The sequence below is a fragment of the Kwoniella botswanensis genome, chromosome 1, assembly GCF_036426115.1.
Source record: "Kwoniella botswanensis chromosome 1, complete sequence".
Lineage (NCBI taxonomy): Eukaryota > Fungi > Basidiomycota > Tremellomycetes > Tremellales > Cryptococcaceae > Kwoniella > Kwoniella botswanensis.
The window spans coordinates 7,468,053-7,481,511 of NC_088599.1; the positions used below are offsets into that span (position 1 = coordinate 7,468,053).

At 44.9% G+C, this 13,459-nt stretch overlaps 7 protein-coding genes across 7 annotated transcripts; 6 read left to right on the plus strand and 1 right to left on the minus strand.

The window, feature by feature from the left end:
• Positions 1-187: 187 nt before the first annotated feature.
• Positions 188-1,455, plus strand: L199_002826 (uncharacterized protein; the record flags this gene model as incomplete). The annotated part of the gene is made up of 5 exons (XM_064888565.1): positions 188-568; positions 635-699; positions 762-939; positions 1,013-1,248; positions 1,326-1,455. The coding sequence occupies 5 exons, from the start codon at positions 188-190 to the stop codon at positions 1,453-1,455; spliced, it is 990 nt and encodes a 329-aa protein (XP_064744637.1).
• A 346-nt stretch (positions 1,456-1,801) lies between these two features.
• Positions 1,802-3,900, plus strand: L199_002827 (uncharacterized protein; the record flags this gene model as incomplete). Its single annotated transcript, XM_064888566.1, has 8 exons — positions 1,802-1,933; positions 2,030-2,210; positions 2,272-2,352; positions 2,439-2,500; positions 2,571-2,927; positions 3,062-3,339; positions 3,406-3,601; positions 3,664-3,900. 8 exons carry the CDS (start codon positions 1,802-1,804, stop codon positions 3,898-3,900), a joined length of 1,524 nt encoding a protein of 507 aa, XP_064744638.1.
• Positions 3,901-4,298: 398 nt separating this feature from the next.
• Positions 4,299-6,198, minus strand: L199_002828 (uncharacterized protein; the record flags this gene model as incomplete). The annotated part of the gene is made up of 6 exons (XM_064888567.1): positions 4,299-4,644; positions 4,710-4,906; positions 4,986-5,515; positions 5,576-5,606; positions 5,666-5,690; positions 5,744-6,198. The coding sequence occupies 6 exons, from the start codon at positions 6,196-6,198 to the stop codon at positions 4,299-4,301; spliced, it is 1,584 nt and encodes a 527-aa protein (XP_064744639.1).
• Positions 6,199-6,593: 395 nt separating this feature from the next.
• On the plus strand, positions 6,594-8,330 carry L199_002829 (uncharacterized protein; the record flags this gene model as incomplete). The annotated part of the gene is made up of 7 exons (XM_064888568.1): positions 6,594-6,684; positions 6,749-6,840; positions 6,915-7,137; positions 7,193-7,366; positions 7,435-7,862; positions 7,935-8,146; positions 8,216-8,330. 7 exons carry the CDS (start codon positions 6,594-6,596, stop codon positions 8,328-8,330), a joined length of 1,335 nt encoding a protein of 444 aa, XP_064744640.1.
• Positions 8,331-8,821: 491 nt separating this feature from the next.
• Positions 8,822-9,974, plus strand: L199_002830 (uncharacterized protein; the record flags this gene model as incomplete). The annotated part of the gene is made up of 4 exons (XM_064888569.1): positions 8,822-8,859; positions 8,940-9,081; positions 9,172-9,320; positions 9,476-9,974. 4 exons carry the CDS (start codon positions 8,822-8,824, stop codon positions 9,972-9,974), a joined length of 828 nt encoding a protein of 275 aa, XP_064744641.1.
• A 366-nt stretch (positions 9,975-10,340) lies between these two features.
• L199_002831 (uncharacterized protein) lies at positions 10,341-11,370 on the plus strand (the record flags this gene model as incomplete). Its single annotated transcript, XM_064888570.1, has 6 exons — positions 10,341-10,428; positions 10,509-10,629; positions 10,740-10,915; positions 10,981-11,017; positions 11,091-11,171; positions 11,253-11,370. 6 exons carry the CDS (start codon positions 10,341-10,343, stop codon positions 11,368-11,370), a joined length of 621 nt encoding a protein of 206 aa, XP_064744642.1.
• A 320-nt stretch (positions 11,371-11,690) lies between these two features.
• Positions 11,691-13,047, plus strand: L199_002832 (uncharacterized protein; the record flags this gene model as incomplete). The annotated part of the gene is made up of 7 exons (XM_064888571.1): positions 11,691-11,722; positions 11,790-11,869; positions 11,945-12,081; positions 12,157-12,372; positions 12,445-12,524; positions 12,585-12,708; positions 12,775-13,047. The coding sequence occupies 7 exons, from the start codon at positions 11,691-11,693 to the stop codon at positions 13,045-13,047; spliced, it is 942 nt and encodes a 313-aa protein (XP_064744643.1).
• Between the last annotated feature and the right edge of the window lie 412 nt (positions 13,048-13,459).

Here is a 13,459-nt window from a genome sequence, read left to right on the forward strand (position 1 = left end):
TAAGCCCTGGGTGTGCGAGGATAGATCAATGTTACTCAGCCGCGCTAGAGCAATGTCTATAACGACGAATCATCAAACGCCGTCAAGAGTTCTTTCGAAGGTATAAAAATGCACGAGAAGTATGTGAAGGTCTCGCCTACTTGGAAGCGATAACAACATTGAATCTCAATCATACCCCTTAGACAAGATGACCAAATCGGTACTTATCTTCGGCGCCTCTGGGCTAATGATGGGCCACCTCCTCCCTCATATCCAACAGCGACATGGCTCAGATTTCACCTGGACAGCTTACGTCAGACCGGGATCGAAAGGGATTGCCTTCCTGAAAAGCATCAATGTAAACATTATCGAAGGTTCATGGGATGATAAAGAAACAATCTCGAACCTGGTCAAGAAATACGATATTGTGTGGGACTCTGGAGATTCGCACGATCCCTCTCTTCCTAACATTATTGTTCCTGCCCTCCTTAACGGACAGAGAACCACCACGTTAGTCAGATTCAGCGGGACCGGTAACTGGATCACTCCTACCGGAGGCAACGACGATGAGTCCGCTAGACTATACGATGTGAGTATTCCAAGTATATTGCCTCAATTGAGGACGAAAGCGTGCTGATCTGAGGTGTGCCGGTAGGATTCGAACGAAGGAGATATTCGATCTATCCATAGTGAGATGTTCAACGGGGCGGGCGATCTATTGTGAGTTGACACATCTAGTCCCCTGGTATGAATAATGCTTATGAACATTTTGTGATTGGCAGAGCTCTTGAGGCATTGGATAAGGGGGTCAACGTCTGGATTCTATGTACTGGCGGCGTCTACGGTCAACGACCCGCTGGAGTATCTTCCGCTGGGGTTTTCGTGCGATTGTACACTAATAACGCATTGCAATTGGGATACACACCCTACATCGGAAATGGGGGAGGTCATATGCAGTTGGTGAGTCAATCTTCAGACTATGTGACTTATGCACCAGACATATGACTGACACGCCGATATTATACTGCTCTAGCTCCATATCCAAGACCTTATCTCGGCATTTGACCTATTCTGGGCTCAGGTCTTATCGTCCATCGACTCAAACGGACCAGTACCCAAAGACGTATCGGAGCGATACCTCTTCGCACCTGGTTATTCAGTAGAATGGAAACCTATCGCCGCAAGTTGGTCCCAAGTATTCAAGGACAATTTCCAGCTGGACCTGCCTGTTAAGAACGTCCCTGTCGAAGAGGCGGGATTTGTAAGCCCGTACGTCTACATTATTTTACTTACGTTACGGAGAGGATACGTCTGATTCTGGGCGCTGACTTGGTTTCGTGGATCAGTCTGATCGTCTCTGAGATGAAGGCTAAGCCTACTCGGCTTGAGAAGCTAGGCTGGAAGCTAGCTGGTCCAAGTATAGAAGAGGAGTTGCCCCTTATCTTACCATCAGGATCGCAATTGCCGTTGGCTTAGATGTCCAGGTTCAATAGTATCGCCTTGTTAAGATGAGACTGATCCAGACCGATGCATATCACAGTATGTGACCGCGGTCTCAACGACGAGAAACAAGTCACGTGTGAAGTCTCTGTGTGCAAACAGATGCATCCTGCAAGACGCTTTCTATACCTTTGCATGTCCAGCCAGTATTCAATCACTCTGTTACAATATCAACTATGAACCTCCACTTTCCGTGGTCCATCTTTGAAATTTCCGCATTTTGCGTTTGGTAGCTAGCTATCTTACATCTGCATCTCTCAGTGGAAACATCCAGTACACAATACGCGATTCTCAAGCTGGCACTGGGACGACCAATCCAACCATGACTACCTTCGAGCCCACCGAGTTCCTGGAATGGTTCCAGAAAGCTGGAGGATGGTATAATGACAAGTACCTGGGACTGAAACCATTCGAAGGCATGGGTTATGGTGCATTAGCATTGGATTGTATACTCGTGAGTTGGAGATACCATCGCCTGATCTATACTCATATCAGACCGGTATATATGCTACCAGATGATATAGCTGATGAATATAACGTCCCTTGCTAGGAAGATACACCTCTATTCCATATACCCGACTCTCTAATACTCTCCCCATTCACCTCTGAACTATCCACGAAACTGTCCGAGAACGAATGGGAAAGATTAGACCACGGTTGGTGCAAGTTGATATTGGTGATGATGTGGGAGAGTGAGAGGGGTAAGGAAAGTCCGTGGTCTGGTTATCTGTGTGAGTGTGACAAACGCGACATTTAAGCTATCAGAACTGACACTTGTCTCTCCTTGATTAGCAAATATGCCTAGGGTATTTGATACCCCGATGTTGTGGGACGATGAAGAGAGGAAAGAATTGGTAGGAACCGATATAGAAGGTGAGTCTATCTCTGCTTTCTTTCACTCAAGCCTCCATCGACAAAGAATGGAATGCTAAAGTGTACGTTTGGCGATATGTGAACAGATCGTATAGGGAAAGAAGAAGCGGAGAAGGAATATACAGAGCATCTCTTACCAGTGATCAAAGTGAGTCATTTCATCATATTCTTATATCACTACTATACTTTTTAGCAAGACTGATATTACATGTACTCAGGCCCACCCAGAACTCTTCCCACCATCTTCAACCCATCATACCCTCGACTCATTCCACTTACAAGGTTCTCGTATACTCTCACGGTCATTTACAGTCCCGTCTTCCCGATTCAATCCCAAAGACAAAGAAAGCGACGGAGAGAGCGATTTCAGTGACGACGACGACGACGAAGATCAGATAGCAGTGATGATCCCCTTTGCGGATATGTTGAATGCTGCTTTTGAGAGGGATAACGCTCATTTATTTGCCGATGAGGAAATAAATAACGAAAATGAGAATGAGCATGATAAAGGGAAAGAGAAGGGGAAAGGGTTTACGATGAAATCTACCAAAGTCATTGAGAAGGATGAACAGATAGTGAGTCAAGTCATATCTTACTATCTTATCCATACATCTATAATCAATCTTCGTTTTTGTTCCTTCACACAGCAGCTAGTGAACAAAGACCCCGCCCTTCTACATGATGACCTGTGCTGACGCTTCTCGAATAGTACAATACCTACGCCTCCCCACCCAACTCAGAGCTCTTAAGGAAATATGGTCATGTCGATATCCTCCCTTTACCCTTTGACTTACTAGCACTTCTCACAGAAGAGGAAATAGGTGGTTGGGGATATGGGAATCCGGCAGACGAAGTTCTGATACATGGTGAAATGGTTTTGAAATGCGTTGAAAAGGTTACGAACAAACAACAAGGAAAGGATTTAGATAAATGGAAGGGGAAGATGACTAAGAGGATAGATTGGTGGTTGGAAGAAGGTCAAGAAGAGTGAGTGTTCAATCTAACCTAACGTATTGTAATCCAATCATCTCATTACTTTTACTCTTTATTCAGCATGTTTCCCCTTTCACTCTCTCCTGAGATTGACGAATCGTTGATCGCATTCATACGTTTATTGATATATGATCAAGAGTGGTTAAGAGCCAAGAAGAAAGGTAAATTACCTACAACGACGATCGATAATGATGTAGCGGCCATAATCCGAGAAGCTATACAAAATAGATTATCGAGACATATTGGTGATACCAAAGTAAGTTCAAATTGCCCTTGGTCAGTAGCTCCGTATGTGACTAATCGAAATTATTCTTGTAGATTCAGTCCGACTTGAATATCATACAATCATTAGAGATAGATCATATTCCCCGTCCAAATGCTTCTACCACTCAAGCTGATGGGATCAAGGCTGAGGCTAAAGGAGAACAAGTGACCGCTAAGAACCTACGGAAATGCTACGCTGCGATAGTTCGTCTAGGTGAAAAGAGGATATTGAACGTCGCTTTGAGGATAGTCGAGGGTCAGCTGAATAAGAAACGTAAAGCTGAGGATTAGTAATGCATATATGTAGTGCATGTATGCCAATTGATATATCTCATCGTACATCGTAAATATTCCGCTACAGTTCAGACAGTACAATATGAAACGACGGGGTACGATACAGAAGAATAGCACCAGACAAGTTACACGAGCTGAAAGCTTGGAATAAAGGCTAAAAGCTACAAGAAGATGATAATTTTCAATCACAGTGGAAGATAGAACATCTGATATGATACCCCATGAGATCTCCTATCTGGTTATTCTACTCATATTCTTCAGTCTTACTGATAGTTGAGTTATATTGACAACATTCTACGCAAGGCAGAGTATTCAACTTCTCCCTAACCGATCATCAATGTCTCGTATTCCCTCACCCCCTGTTCTTGTGTTTCCCCATTTCCCGAAATTCCTTCTCACGAGATAGAAGGGTAATCCTTGATCCACATATCCAACATTCCCACCAACGTATTATCTTTCTGCCCTTCATCAGCCCCTTCTTCAGGTGTCAAATTCACACCATTGATTTCTGCCATCTTTCGTAATCCCGGTGGGATCGGTTTGGAAGGTTCCAAACACAGTATAGTGTCTTCGATAGGATCCGGTCCGTTAATCAAGACAGGTGCGATTACAATGGCGAGATTCAGTGAGGTCATTCTGGTCGTTTCGGAATGACGCGACAGGTGATGTAATAGGTCGATTAGGTAGTTGAGGAGCAAGGAGATTGAAGGAGATAGGCAAGGAATGAATTTGGTTTTTATGCTATACCAGATGTCAACTACAAGACTCGGAGAGTACTCGAACTGAAATGAAGAGAAACTGCTCACTCTTCAATTGTTCTCGTCCTTCTGATCAAATCGTACACATTATTCTTCAAGATCGGATCCTTCAATTCACCCAAGAATCGACTAAGGATCTTAGGTGGAAGTAATGGTTCTCCTTTGGCTAGTTCCGTCCAAAGTAAATTAGGTTGTTGAGATATTGGGAGATCCAAGATGGCTATGAGAGTGGGAAGTAGATGTGGCTATACGAAGAGAGAGAATTAGTACATCTAGTTTGACACACTTGATCACTAATGTGAGAAAAGCTCGAGGTATACTCACATTTGACGATCTCCTAAATACACCTTCTGTAGTGATACACTCCTGCAAGATGACCTTTCCTAAATCAACAAGTAAGGGAGGTACGCCTCCGCTCGAATTTCCTTCTCCGGCTCCGATCAGATCATCCAAATCTCTCCCCCAATATCCCTCATTTCCAGATGACATCAGATTCTGCTGGTTATCATATGAACCGATACCGAAATGCGGTATGGGGAGGTACGAAGCGGCAGTCTCCATAGCAGAGGAAATCGTCTGATATCCCCAACTTGCGATACTCGATTCACTATCGATTCTTTGCAATTTTGGTACATCATCAGCCCCGACATGTCTTCCCATTGGGGATGGAGCAGGAGGAATGATATCTGGTCTTTCTTTCAGTATACGAGCTTCGGCTTCAAGGACTGATACACTTATGTCGATACCCTTGAGAGGGACTTTGTGGGTATGGTAGAGCGACAACAGGGATGGTAAGGGGTGGAGCTTGGAGTATGATTTAGGGGAGACAAAAGGGATGATAAAAGGCAGAAGAGCTGCGTTGATGTGACAGCTTGTTAGCATCTCAGCCAATACCTTGGTACGGGGAAACTTACTCCGCGTAAAGAGAGATGGATGGACGATATACTATGATGCAACGTCAGCGGAAGGTTTTCTATCGTTTATTCTGAGCGACAATGACATACCAATCTCTTGAGATTCTTTCGATATCTGACGAGAACTAATCAGCCTTATCAAATACCGATAGACGAAGTCGCGCTCACTTTCTAGGTAATCTCTTCCATCTCCATACCCACCATCCTATACCGGGCAGCTTCCTTTTCTCCTTATCCTTCCCTGCGTTATCTTCATCTGCCAGTACTACCAGCACATAACCGCCTTCTCCCTCTTCTCCCACCCACGGTTCTAGCCTTTTCAATAGCACATTAAAAAGCTCGTCATTCGACAAGGTCGGCGGTGCGTTACTGACGTGGGATAGGGAGAGGACGAGTAAGTCGTGCTGAATCGGAGACGGATGCAGGGTAAGTGTGGGGTAGAGTATAGAAGATGTATCTAATGGTTGGGATCGGAGTTTGGCCATCGATGAGGATGAAGATGATGAGGTATCGATTGACGAAGTTGTCGTTTCGTCTGATCTTGCTCTACTATAAGCACCGGTTTCATCGCTGAAAGTATCGTCATTTCTCCATAGAGAGCTTAGAATGCTCCTCTTGCCCATGATCAACTAAAGTTGCGGAGTGTGAGATTGATATATCATGTGAGATAAGTTATGGGTGTTTGAGTGGTTGTTCAACCTTAACAGCATCATCGCCATCACAGCAATGCAACAACAACATCACTCGTCGAGTACTTTCCCACGGTCACTCGATGGGATCGACTGATCTTACCCCGCAATTCCACCACGTGCAATGATCCTTTGAGGAATGAAATGGATTACGATTACCCCGCATTTGTCGATGGCGCAATAATCTTGAATTCCAAAAAAGTTGAACACCACTTTGTTCATGGACGATTTCGGAATCATCACAATATATAAGAACAAGGGGCATCTCACAATAATGTTATTGTCATTCTCCCTCTTCGAGCCAAAAAGGCAAAAACACATTCGCCACCATGTCCGTCCTTCCCAAATCTCTCCCTTCGCTCGCTAGATTAGCGTCCACCTCTGCCGCTGGAAAGCACAAGGTCGTCGTCATTGGTGGTGGTGAGTCGGCTCGGCTATCCGAGGTGTCCACTGAAAATACTGACACTTGGTGAATGGGTACTAGGTGCTGGTGGTCTTGCTGCTGCCAACCAGATATACAATGCTTTCCAAGCCCAAGGCAAGACTCTCGGTGATGGTGATGTCGCCATTATCGATGTGAGTAGTCCCGCGATCGGTGAAATCCAAAATGATCAGCACGATCGATGCTGATCCAGGTGAATGTAATACAGGCCGCTAAGAATCACGATTACCAACCAGGATGGACCATCGTCGGATCAGGTTTAGCTTCAAAGGAGACATACAGAAGATCCCTCGACTCGTTGATCCCCCAGCAATTCGCTCATATCCCTCAAAACGCCTCAGGCTTCGAACCTGGAGCTAATCAAGTGGTCCTCGCTGATGGAAGCAAGGTCTCTTACGATTATTTGGTTGTTGCCGCCGGTATTCAAATAAGTGAGCTTGGTTTTGCTTTCTCATGGTGAGAAGTTCAAGCTAATTGTATGGGTAGATTGGGACAACATCAAGGGACTTAAACAAGCCATCGCCGATCCCTCCAAATCTAAAGTCTCTACTATCTACTCTTACGAGACTGCCGACAAGACATGGGATTTGGTTAGAAAACACAAGGGAGAGGGAGAAGCCATTTTCACTCAACCTTTCGGTGTCATCAAATGTGCAGGTGGTGAGTTGTTGCTTCACGTCTTGCTGTGTATCTCTTTCGATCGCAAGCTGATTCCAGTATCTGCTCAGCTCCCCAAAAAATGGCATACATGGCGGACTCATTCTGGAAATCCCAAGCTGAGACTTCCAACAACCACTCAACCTTCATCACCGGTATGCCCACCATGTTCGCTGTTCCCCATTACTCCAAGGCTTTGGATGCTATCAGACAGAAGAAAGGTATAGATGCATTGTTTAACACCAACTTGGTAGAAATCCGACCAGACGAGAAAGTAGCCGTGTTCGAGGTAGTCGCTGGTGAAGACAAGGGAAAGAAGATTGAGAAAGAATACGGATTGTTACATGCCGTTCCTCAGATGGGTCCCTTGGATTGGATCAAGAAATCTCCATTGGCAGATTCAGTAGGGTGGGTGGATGTAGATCAAGGTACTCTCCAACACAAGAAGTATGAGAATGTCTTTGCTTTAGGTGATTCTTCTTCTCTTCCTACTTCTAAGGTGAGTCGCCGTTCTCTGCTATACATGTTTTTGAACGCCAAGTATTGATCTTGATCCTGACTATGTCACCAGACCGCCGCTGCTATCACCGGCCAAACCCCCGTCCTCACCCACAACCTCGTAACCCTGATGGAAACCGGTAAAGTCGGTGACGCGATCTACGACGGATACACTTCCTGTCCTTTGTTCACTGGACGAGGTGAATTGTTACTTGCCGAGTTTAAATATGGTGCTCAGAGGAAAGAGAGTTTCGGTAGATTCACCGATCAAGCCGTTCCCAACAGGTAAGCCCACCTCAACCTAGACCACTATTCAGTGAGATCGCTGACTGATGGCTGTGATGGACTTGATAGACTCTTCTACCACCTCACCAAAGACCTCATGCCCCGAGCCTACTTCTCAAGAATGTTGAAAGGTAACTGGTACGGCCCAAGAGGTATTTTCCCTCCTCAATTCTTGCCTTCTTAGATCGAGTCTTTGAGTTGAGTCGGACGTGACTTGGCACGTTCGTTATCAAATGTATAGAGGGGGATCAAAGGATTATCATCTTGAACATTCAAAACATCTTGTTATCAATTTTGTAGACAAAATAGAGATGCAATGGAAAATCATCGGTAATACTGTAACTTGATCTACTTATCTTGTGGTCGAACCTTTCATGAAGGCCCATAGACCTCTTACTGACATCTCATCACAATGGAAATACTGATGGCAATTCCGCCAACCCCGGACGACGGACGAACGTTCGTGGCCTTCTTTTGTGGCGCTCGAACACCGCGTTCTCCGCTAAGAGTTGAAAGGATATCCAAAAGTGACAGTTGAATCACATAGTGAAAAGATATATAAATTCATCGCCCCAAAGCAACCACTCACTGATTCTTCGCATTATCTAACCTTGTTGCGTTCGTTGCGTCTGTGTCCAAGGTCGATATACCTCTCAGGGACAAAAGTGATTCAAAATGTTATTATACTTAGTAAGACACGGCCAGACCGAACAGTAAGTTCCTGTTTCATCGTACAAGAATAGACACAAAGCCGTGCTTGGACTTGTATTCATAAACACTGTTGTGTATGTAGGAACCAACGAGGTATCGTCCAAGGGAGATTGGATACGCCGTTATCGGATTTAGGAAGAGAACAAGCTAAGAAGTTGAGCGATTGGTTGAAGTTGGTACCGTTTACTGAAATTTGGAGCAGTCCACTCAAGAGGGCTGAGGAGGTGAGCAGATTTGCTCTGTGCAGTCAATGTAACATGTCTGCATTCACCGTGGCTGATAATTTATTAACACAATTATCCACTTATGAACAGACCGCCAGAATTATCTGCTCGCAACAGCCCAAGGCGAAACTCCGGATTGACGAAAGACTCGAGACGAGAGGAGCAGGTGACGCTCAAGGTAAGCCATGGGATGAAGTGAAAGATATATTCGAAAGCTTGAACCCCGAGTCAGAAGCTGCGTGAGTAGGGATTTGTATACATATCCGCAGCATTGACTCTCCCTTGTACTCTTCTCCTATTAATACGAAGGGCACCGTTGATCGTCTATACTCTGATTTTAAGCAATGGCTTGGAAGGGTAAAAAAAAAGCTAAATCAATCTACTGTTCATACAGCCTTTCAGCAAGACTTCACGATTGGTTATCAGTCCTTCTGTCTACCCATACCCCCTCGGCGTCCGGTGCAGCCACACCGGTGTCACCTTTGACTCCGTCTTCCAACAATGGACCAGTATTGGAACGAGCTCTAAGCTCTATCAAGGGTCTTGCACGACCTGGGATCCCACGAATTGGCTCAGTTCAAACTAACACCTTGAGTTGGGGAGTGGTCTTAGTGGTAACTCATCAAGAATGTCTAACATGTTTACTCGACATGTTAACTTGTCCTGCACCTTCGACGACGAACGATGAGATGATGAAGAAATCACCTATAGATTTGCATGTACCCGAGCATGTCAAGTTCAATAGTGCGGATCCAGATAGACAAGTGGGCAATACTAGTGTGGCGATCATCAGAGTATGGTGGGAAGATGATGCAACCGAGGGGAATGAGTTGGTTCCTCGAGGGAGACTCGAAGCTTGGGGGAGTGAAGAACATCTACAAGTTGATGAATGAGTGAGAGTGGACTAGCAGGGCATGACAGCAAATTAGAAATAGGGAGAGAGAGACGTGTACACGGAGCCGTACTGTGATGTTTGTCATGAATACCGTGTCCTGTACCATCCTTTGATGCAGGAAGGACTACTTATCCTCCACCAAGGAAAATAGCAGTAACTGAAAGAAATTTATTGATACCCCTTGTAACCGTTCCTTTGTACACATTTCATCTCGGACATTGGGTTGACTATTTCACATAAACATACATTAGTCGAGGGAAATTCCCATCCGAATAAATCAGTTAATGCAATACCTATCTCGAAGGTGGTATAACCGCAAGCCCATAATCTCAATCCGTCACTCACGATTCAAAGTTTAGCCAACATGTCAGAAACATTCTCAAACGTGACTCTCGATGACAGCTCGCCAGCGATCGTATATATAGGGGATTGGGATGGTGAGATCCATCAGGGTGAGCAAATTAAGTCGAAATTAGGACTGTCACCGGCGGTCTTGGGGGTGTCTGACAGATCATGGATGATGGATGATCAGGTGATCCACTGGTATCTGAATATTCAAATATGACATTCCACGCTTCCAACAAGTTGGGCGATTCGGCGAGTTTCCATTGGACCGGTGGTCAGGTTTGGTTATTCGGTGCATTCAGAGCTAAGTAAGTTGTCATGGGTTACATGTCCAGATCCATAAAGCAGTAGAGCCTACTGGCCTTTAATGGACCCTTTTGAAATATCCGAGCTGTGTTAACGCTCATGTCCCACCCAGCCATGGCTGGTTTTCCATCACTCTCGACGGAATGGAAAAGCAGTATTTCGACGGTCAAAAAGATCCCGACGCGTTCCAACAAGTCATGTTCCAAAGTGGTGATCTAGAAGTTGGGGAACATGAGTTGGTATTATTGAATGAAGCGGACCATGAGAACAAGGATCCGGCACTATCTTGTAAGTCTCTTATCATGCGTTTTTGGCGCAGAGGGAGAAGGTCAAGCTGATGGTATTGCAAACAGGGGTCGACCTGGATTATATTATCGTACAGGCTGATCAGTAAGTGCGATACTGAAACCTCGACTCAATCAGTAGTTCGACAAAGAGCTGATCCTTGGCTCGACTGTGACAGGGCGCAATTCGACCCGTCTTCGAGTAGTTTCTCCACCGTTAACATGATAACCACCGGAACACCAAGAGTGCAAGCTGTGATGTGAGTCATCATCTTATCTGACTCCGCCATAGCACTCCCTCCTGCTGGAAGAGTATCATTTTCATCTAACGATCTTGCTAGGCCGCCCACTGGTACCCCCAAACCCGTTTACATATCAAGTGCTCCCGGAGAGCCGACATTGGGATTGACAGGGATTTTTGGATTGTTGGTACCATTGCTGTGCTACATAGTGAGATAGCGATGCATAGGCTGAAGCTGGCGTCGTACATTCTGGACGTTGGGGTACAGCTTTGAGGGATTAAGCAAGCTAGATCAGAACATTAAGCTAATATCTTCGACATGATGCAGTGTTACGGGGAAAGATCCGGGTTTCCCGTCGGAGATCTCACGGATGACCTTACAGTTCCCCGTATATCGTAAGGGGTGCTGTTAGAGCAACCAGCAAGTTTCGTATTTTGCATTATGTATATATATGTAGCAGTGGATCTCATGTAGATCTGATCATCTTTCAGCTCCATCACTTACAAACGATACTATCAATTTGACAAGCTTTTCAATATGGTCACTGACGAAAATGGAAGAAGACTCATGTGAGTGGTTAATTGTACACGGGCAGTTTGAAGTTACTGACGGACCTGTCGATTTCGCCACATTCAGTACTGGTTATGTGCCAAAGTTGGGATTGACCTGTGCAGGTATAGTCTGCTATGGCTTGTTAGCAATAGCATTCTGGGCTCGTGAGTGTCCTTATTGTGTGCCAGTCTGATCTTATGCACAGATGCTGACTTGAAGTGCCTGTCATGACGGATTAGGATTCTTCGCTCACGGAAGACAGAAGTACATGTTGACGTTATGTATCGGTACAACCACCATGGCGGTTGGATTTGGTATCAGAATTATCATGACGAACAAACCTGATCAATTGGGTGTATACATTGCCACTACTTTGGCGAGTGCACCCTGCCATCGCGAAATCTCTGTTCTAATTCTACGTTCTCAATGCTCATAACTCATACTACTACAGTTCACCTTACTTTCACCGTGTGCATTCCTCGCCAACGACTATATCATCTTACCCCGACTTGCCAGATGGCTAGACGCCGAAGACCAACTTTTTTTGCGAGCAAGTAGAGTTACCAAGACATTCGTATGGAGTGATGTTATCACTTTCTGGCTTCAAGCTGCCGGAGGTGGCTTGAGTGCATCCCAATCCGAGGGAATGCAGAAAACAGGTTTATACGTGAGTGGCACTGCATGCCTGGAATCCTCTCTGCGAATGTTACATGCTCACCTCCCGTCTGATGTTTGACAGGTGGCGTTGGTCGGTCTGATCGTTCAATGTGTATCATTCATGCTTTTCCTGTGTCTCGCAGTCGTATTTGGTTACAAGATGTAAGTCAAACAGACACTTGACGTTTTACCACTTAATTGATTGTGCTTTTCTATAATTAGTCGACGAACACCTAAATGGACAAACACGCCTCAAAATTCCCAGGGTTTCGCCGTCCATCTCCGTCGACTGGAAGATTGGCGAATGATCTTATACGCCGTCTTGTGGACCGGTGTTGGTATCATGGTGAGTCTACCTTATTTCCCCTGCAAGACTTATCGACTGACTATTCCATGCTACGTATCTGGTTAGATCCGATGTATCTTCCGAGTAATCGAATATGCCGAAGGTTTCGATGGTAAATTAAGAAATACCGAATGGGCATTTTACGTCTTCGACGCTTTACCTCTCTTCTTGGCTATTGCCGTTTGGTTGTTCATTTGGCCACCTGCCATTATGAGGGATCAAAACGCCTATTTCACAACTGTGCAGACGACTTCACCTTCGCAATACCCTTTGACTGTCAGAGAAACTTCCCAATGGAATAACCAGGAAGGTAAACAGATTTATGGACAGTATGCCTAAAAATGCGGCAACAAATGCCTTACCGCTAGATCAGATGAAACGATAAATACAACTTGGACCATGAACGATTGAGAGTAGATAGAACCACGATATTCTCTGATGCACTATAACCCGCCTTTACTGTCATGCCAATAGAAGAGTGAAGTTATGTCTATATCTCCCGTATATGTATGTGCATGTATATACAAAATGTATAGATGTGAACAATTCTTTATGGGAGAATCAGAGGCCACCATCAACAAGTTCAGCTAATCCGTCTCTTTGATCGATATCTGATAACGTGTCTTTTGAATTCTTCCTGCTTGCGCCCTACATGCTACTTTATATACAAAAGAATGATCCTGCATTCTATGGTAGTCTATTCTATAAGATGAGTTTGTGTATATTTACATTAGACGAAGGTCGTAATCAG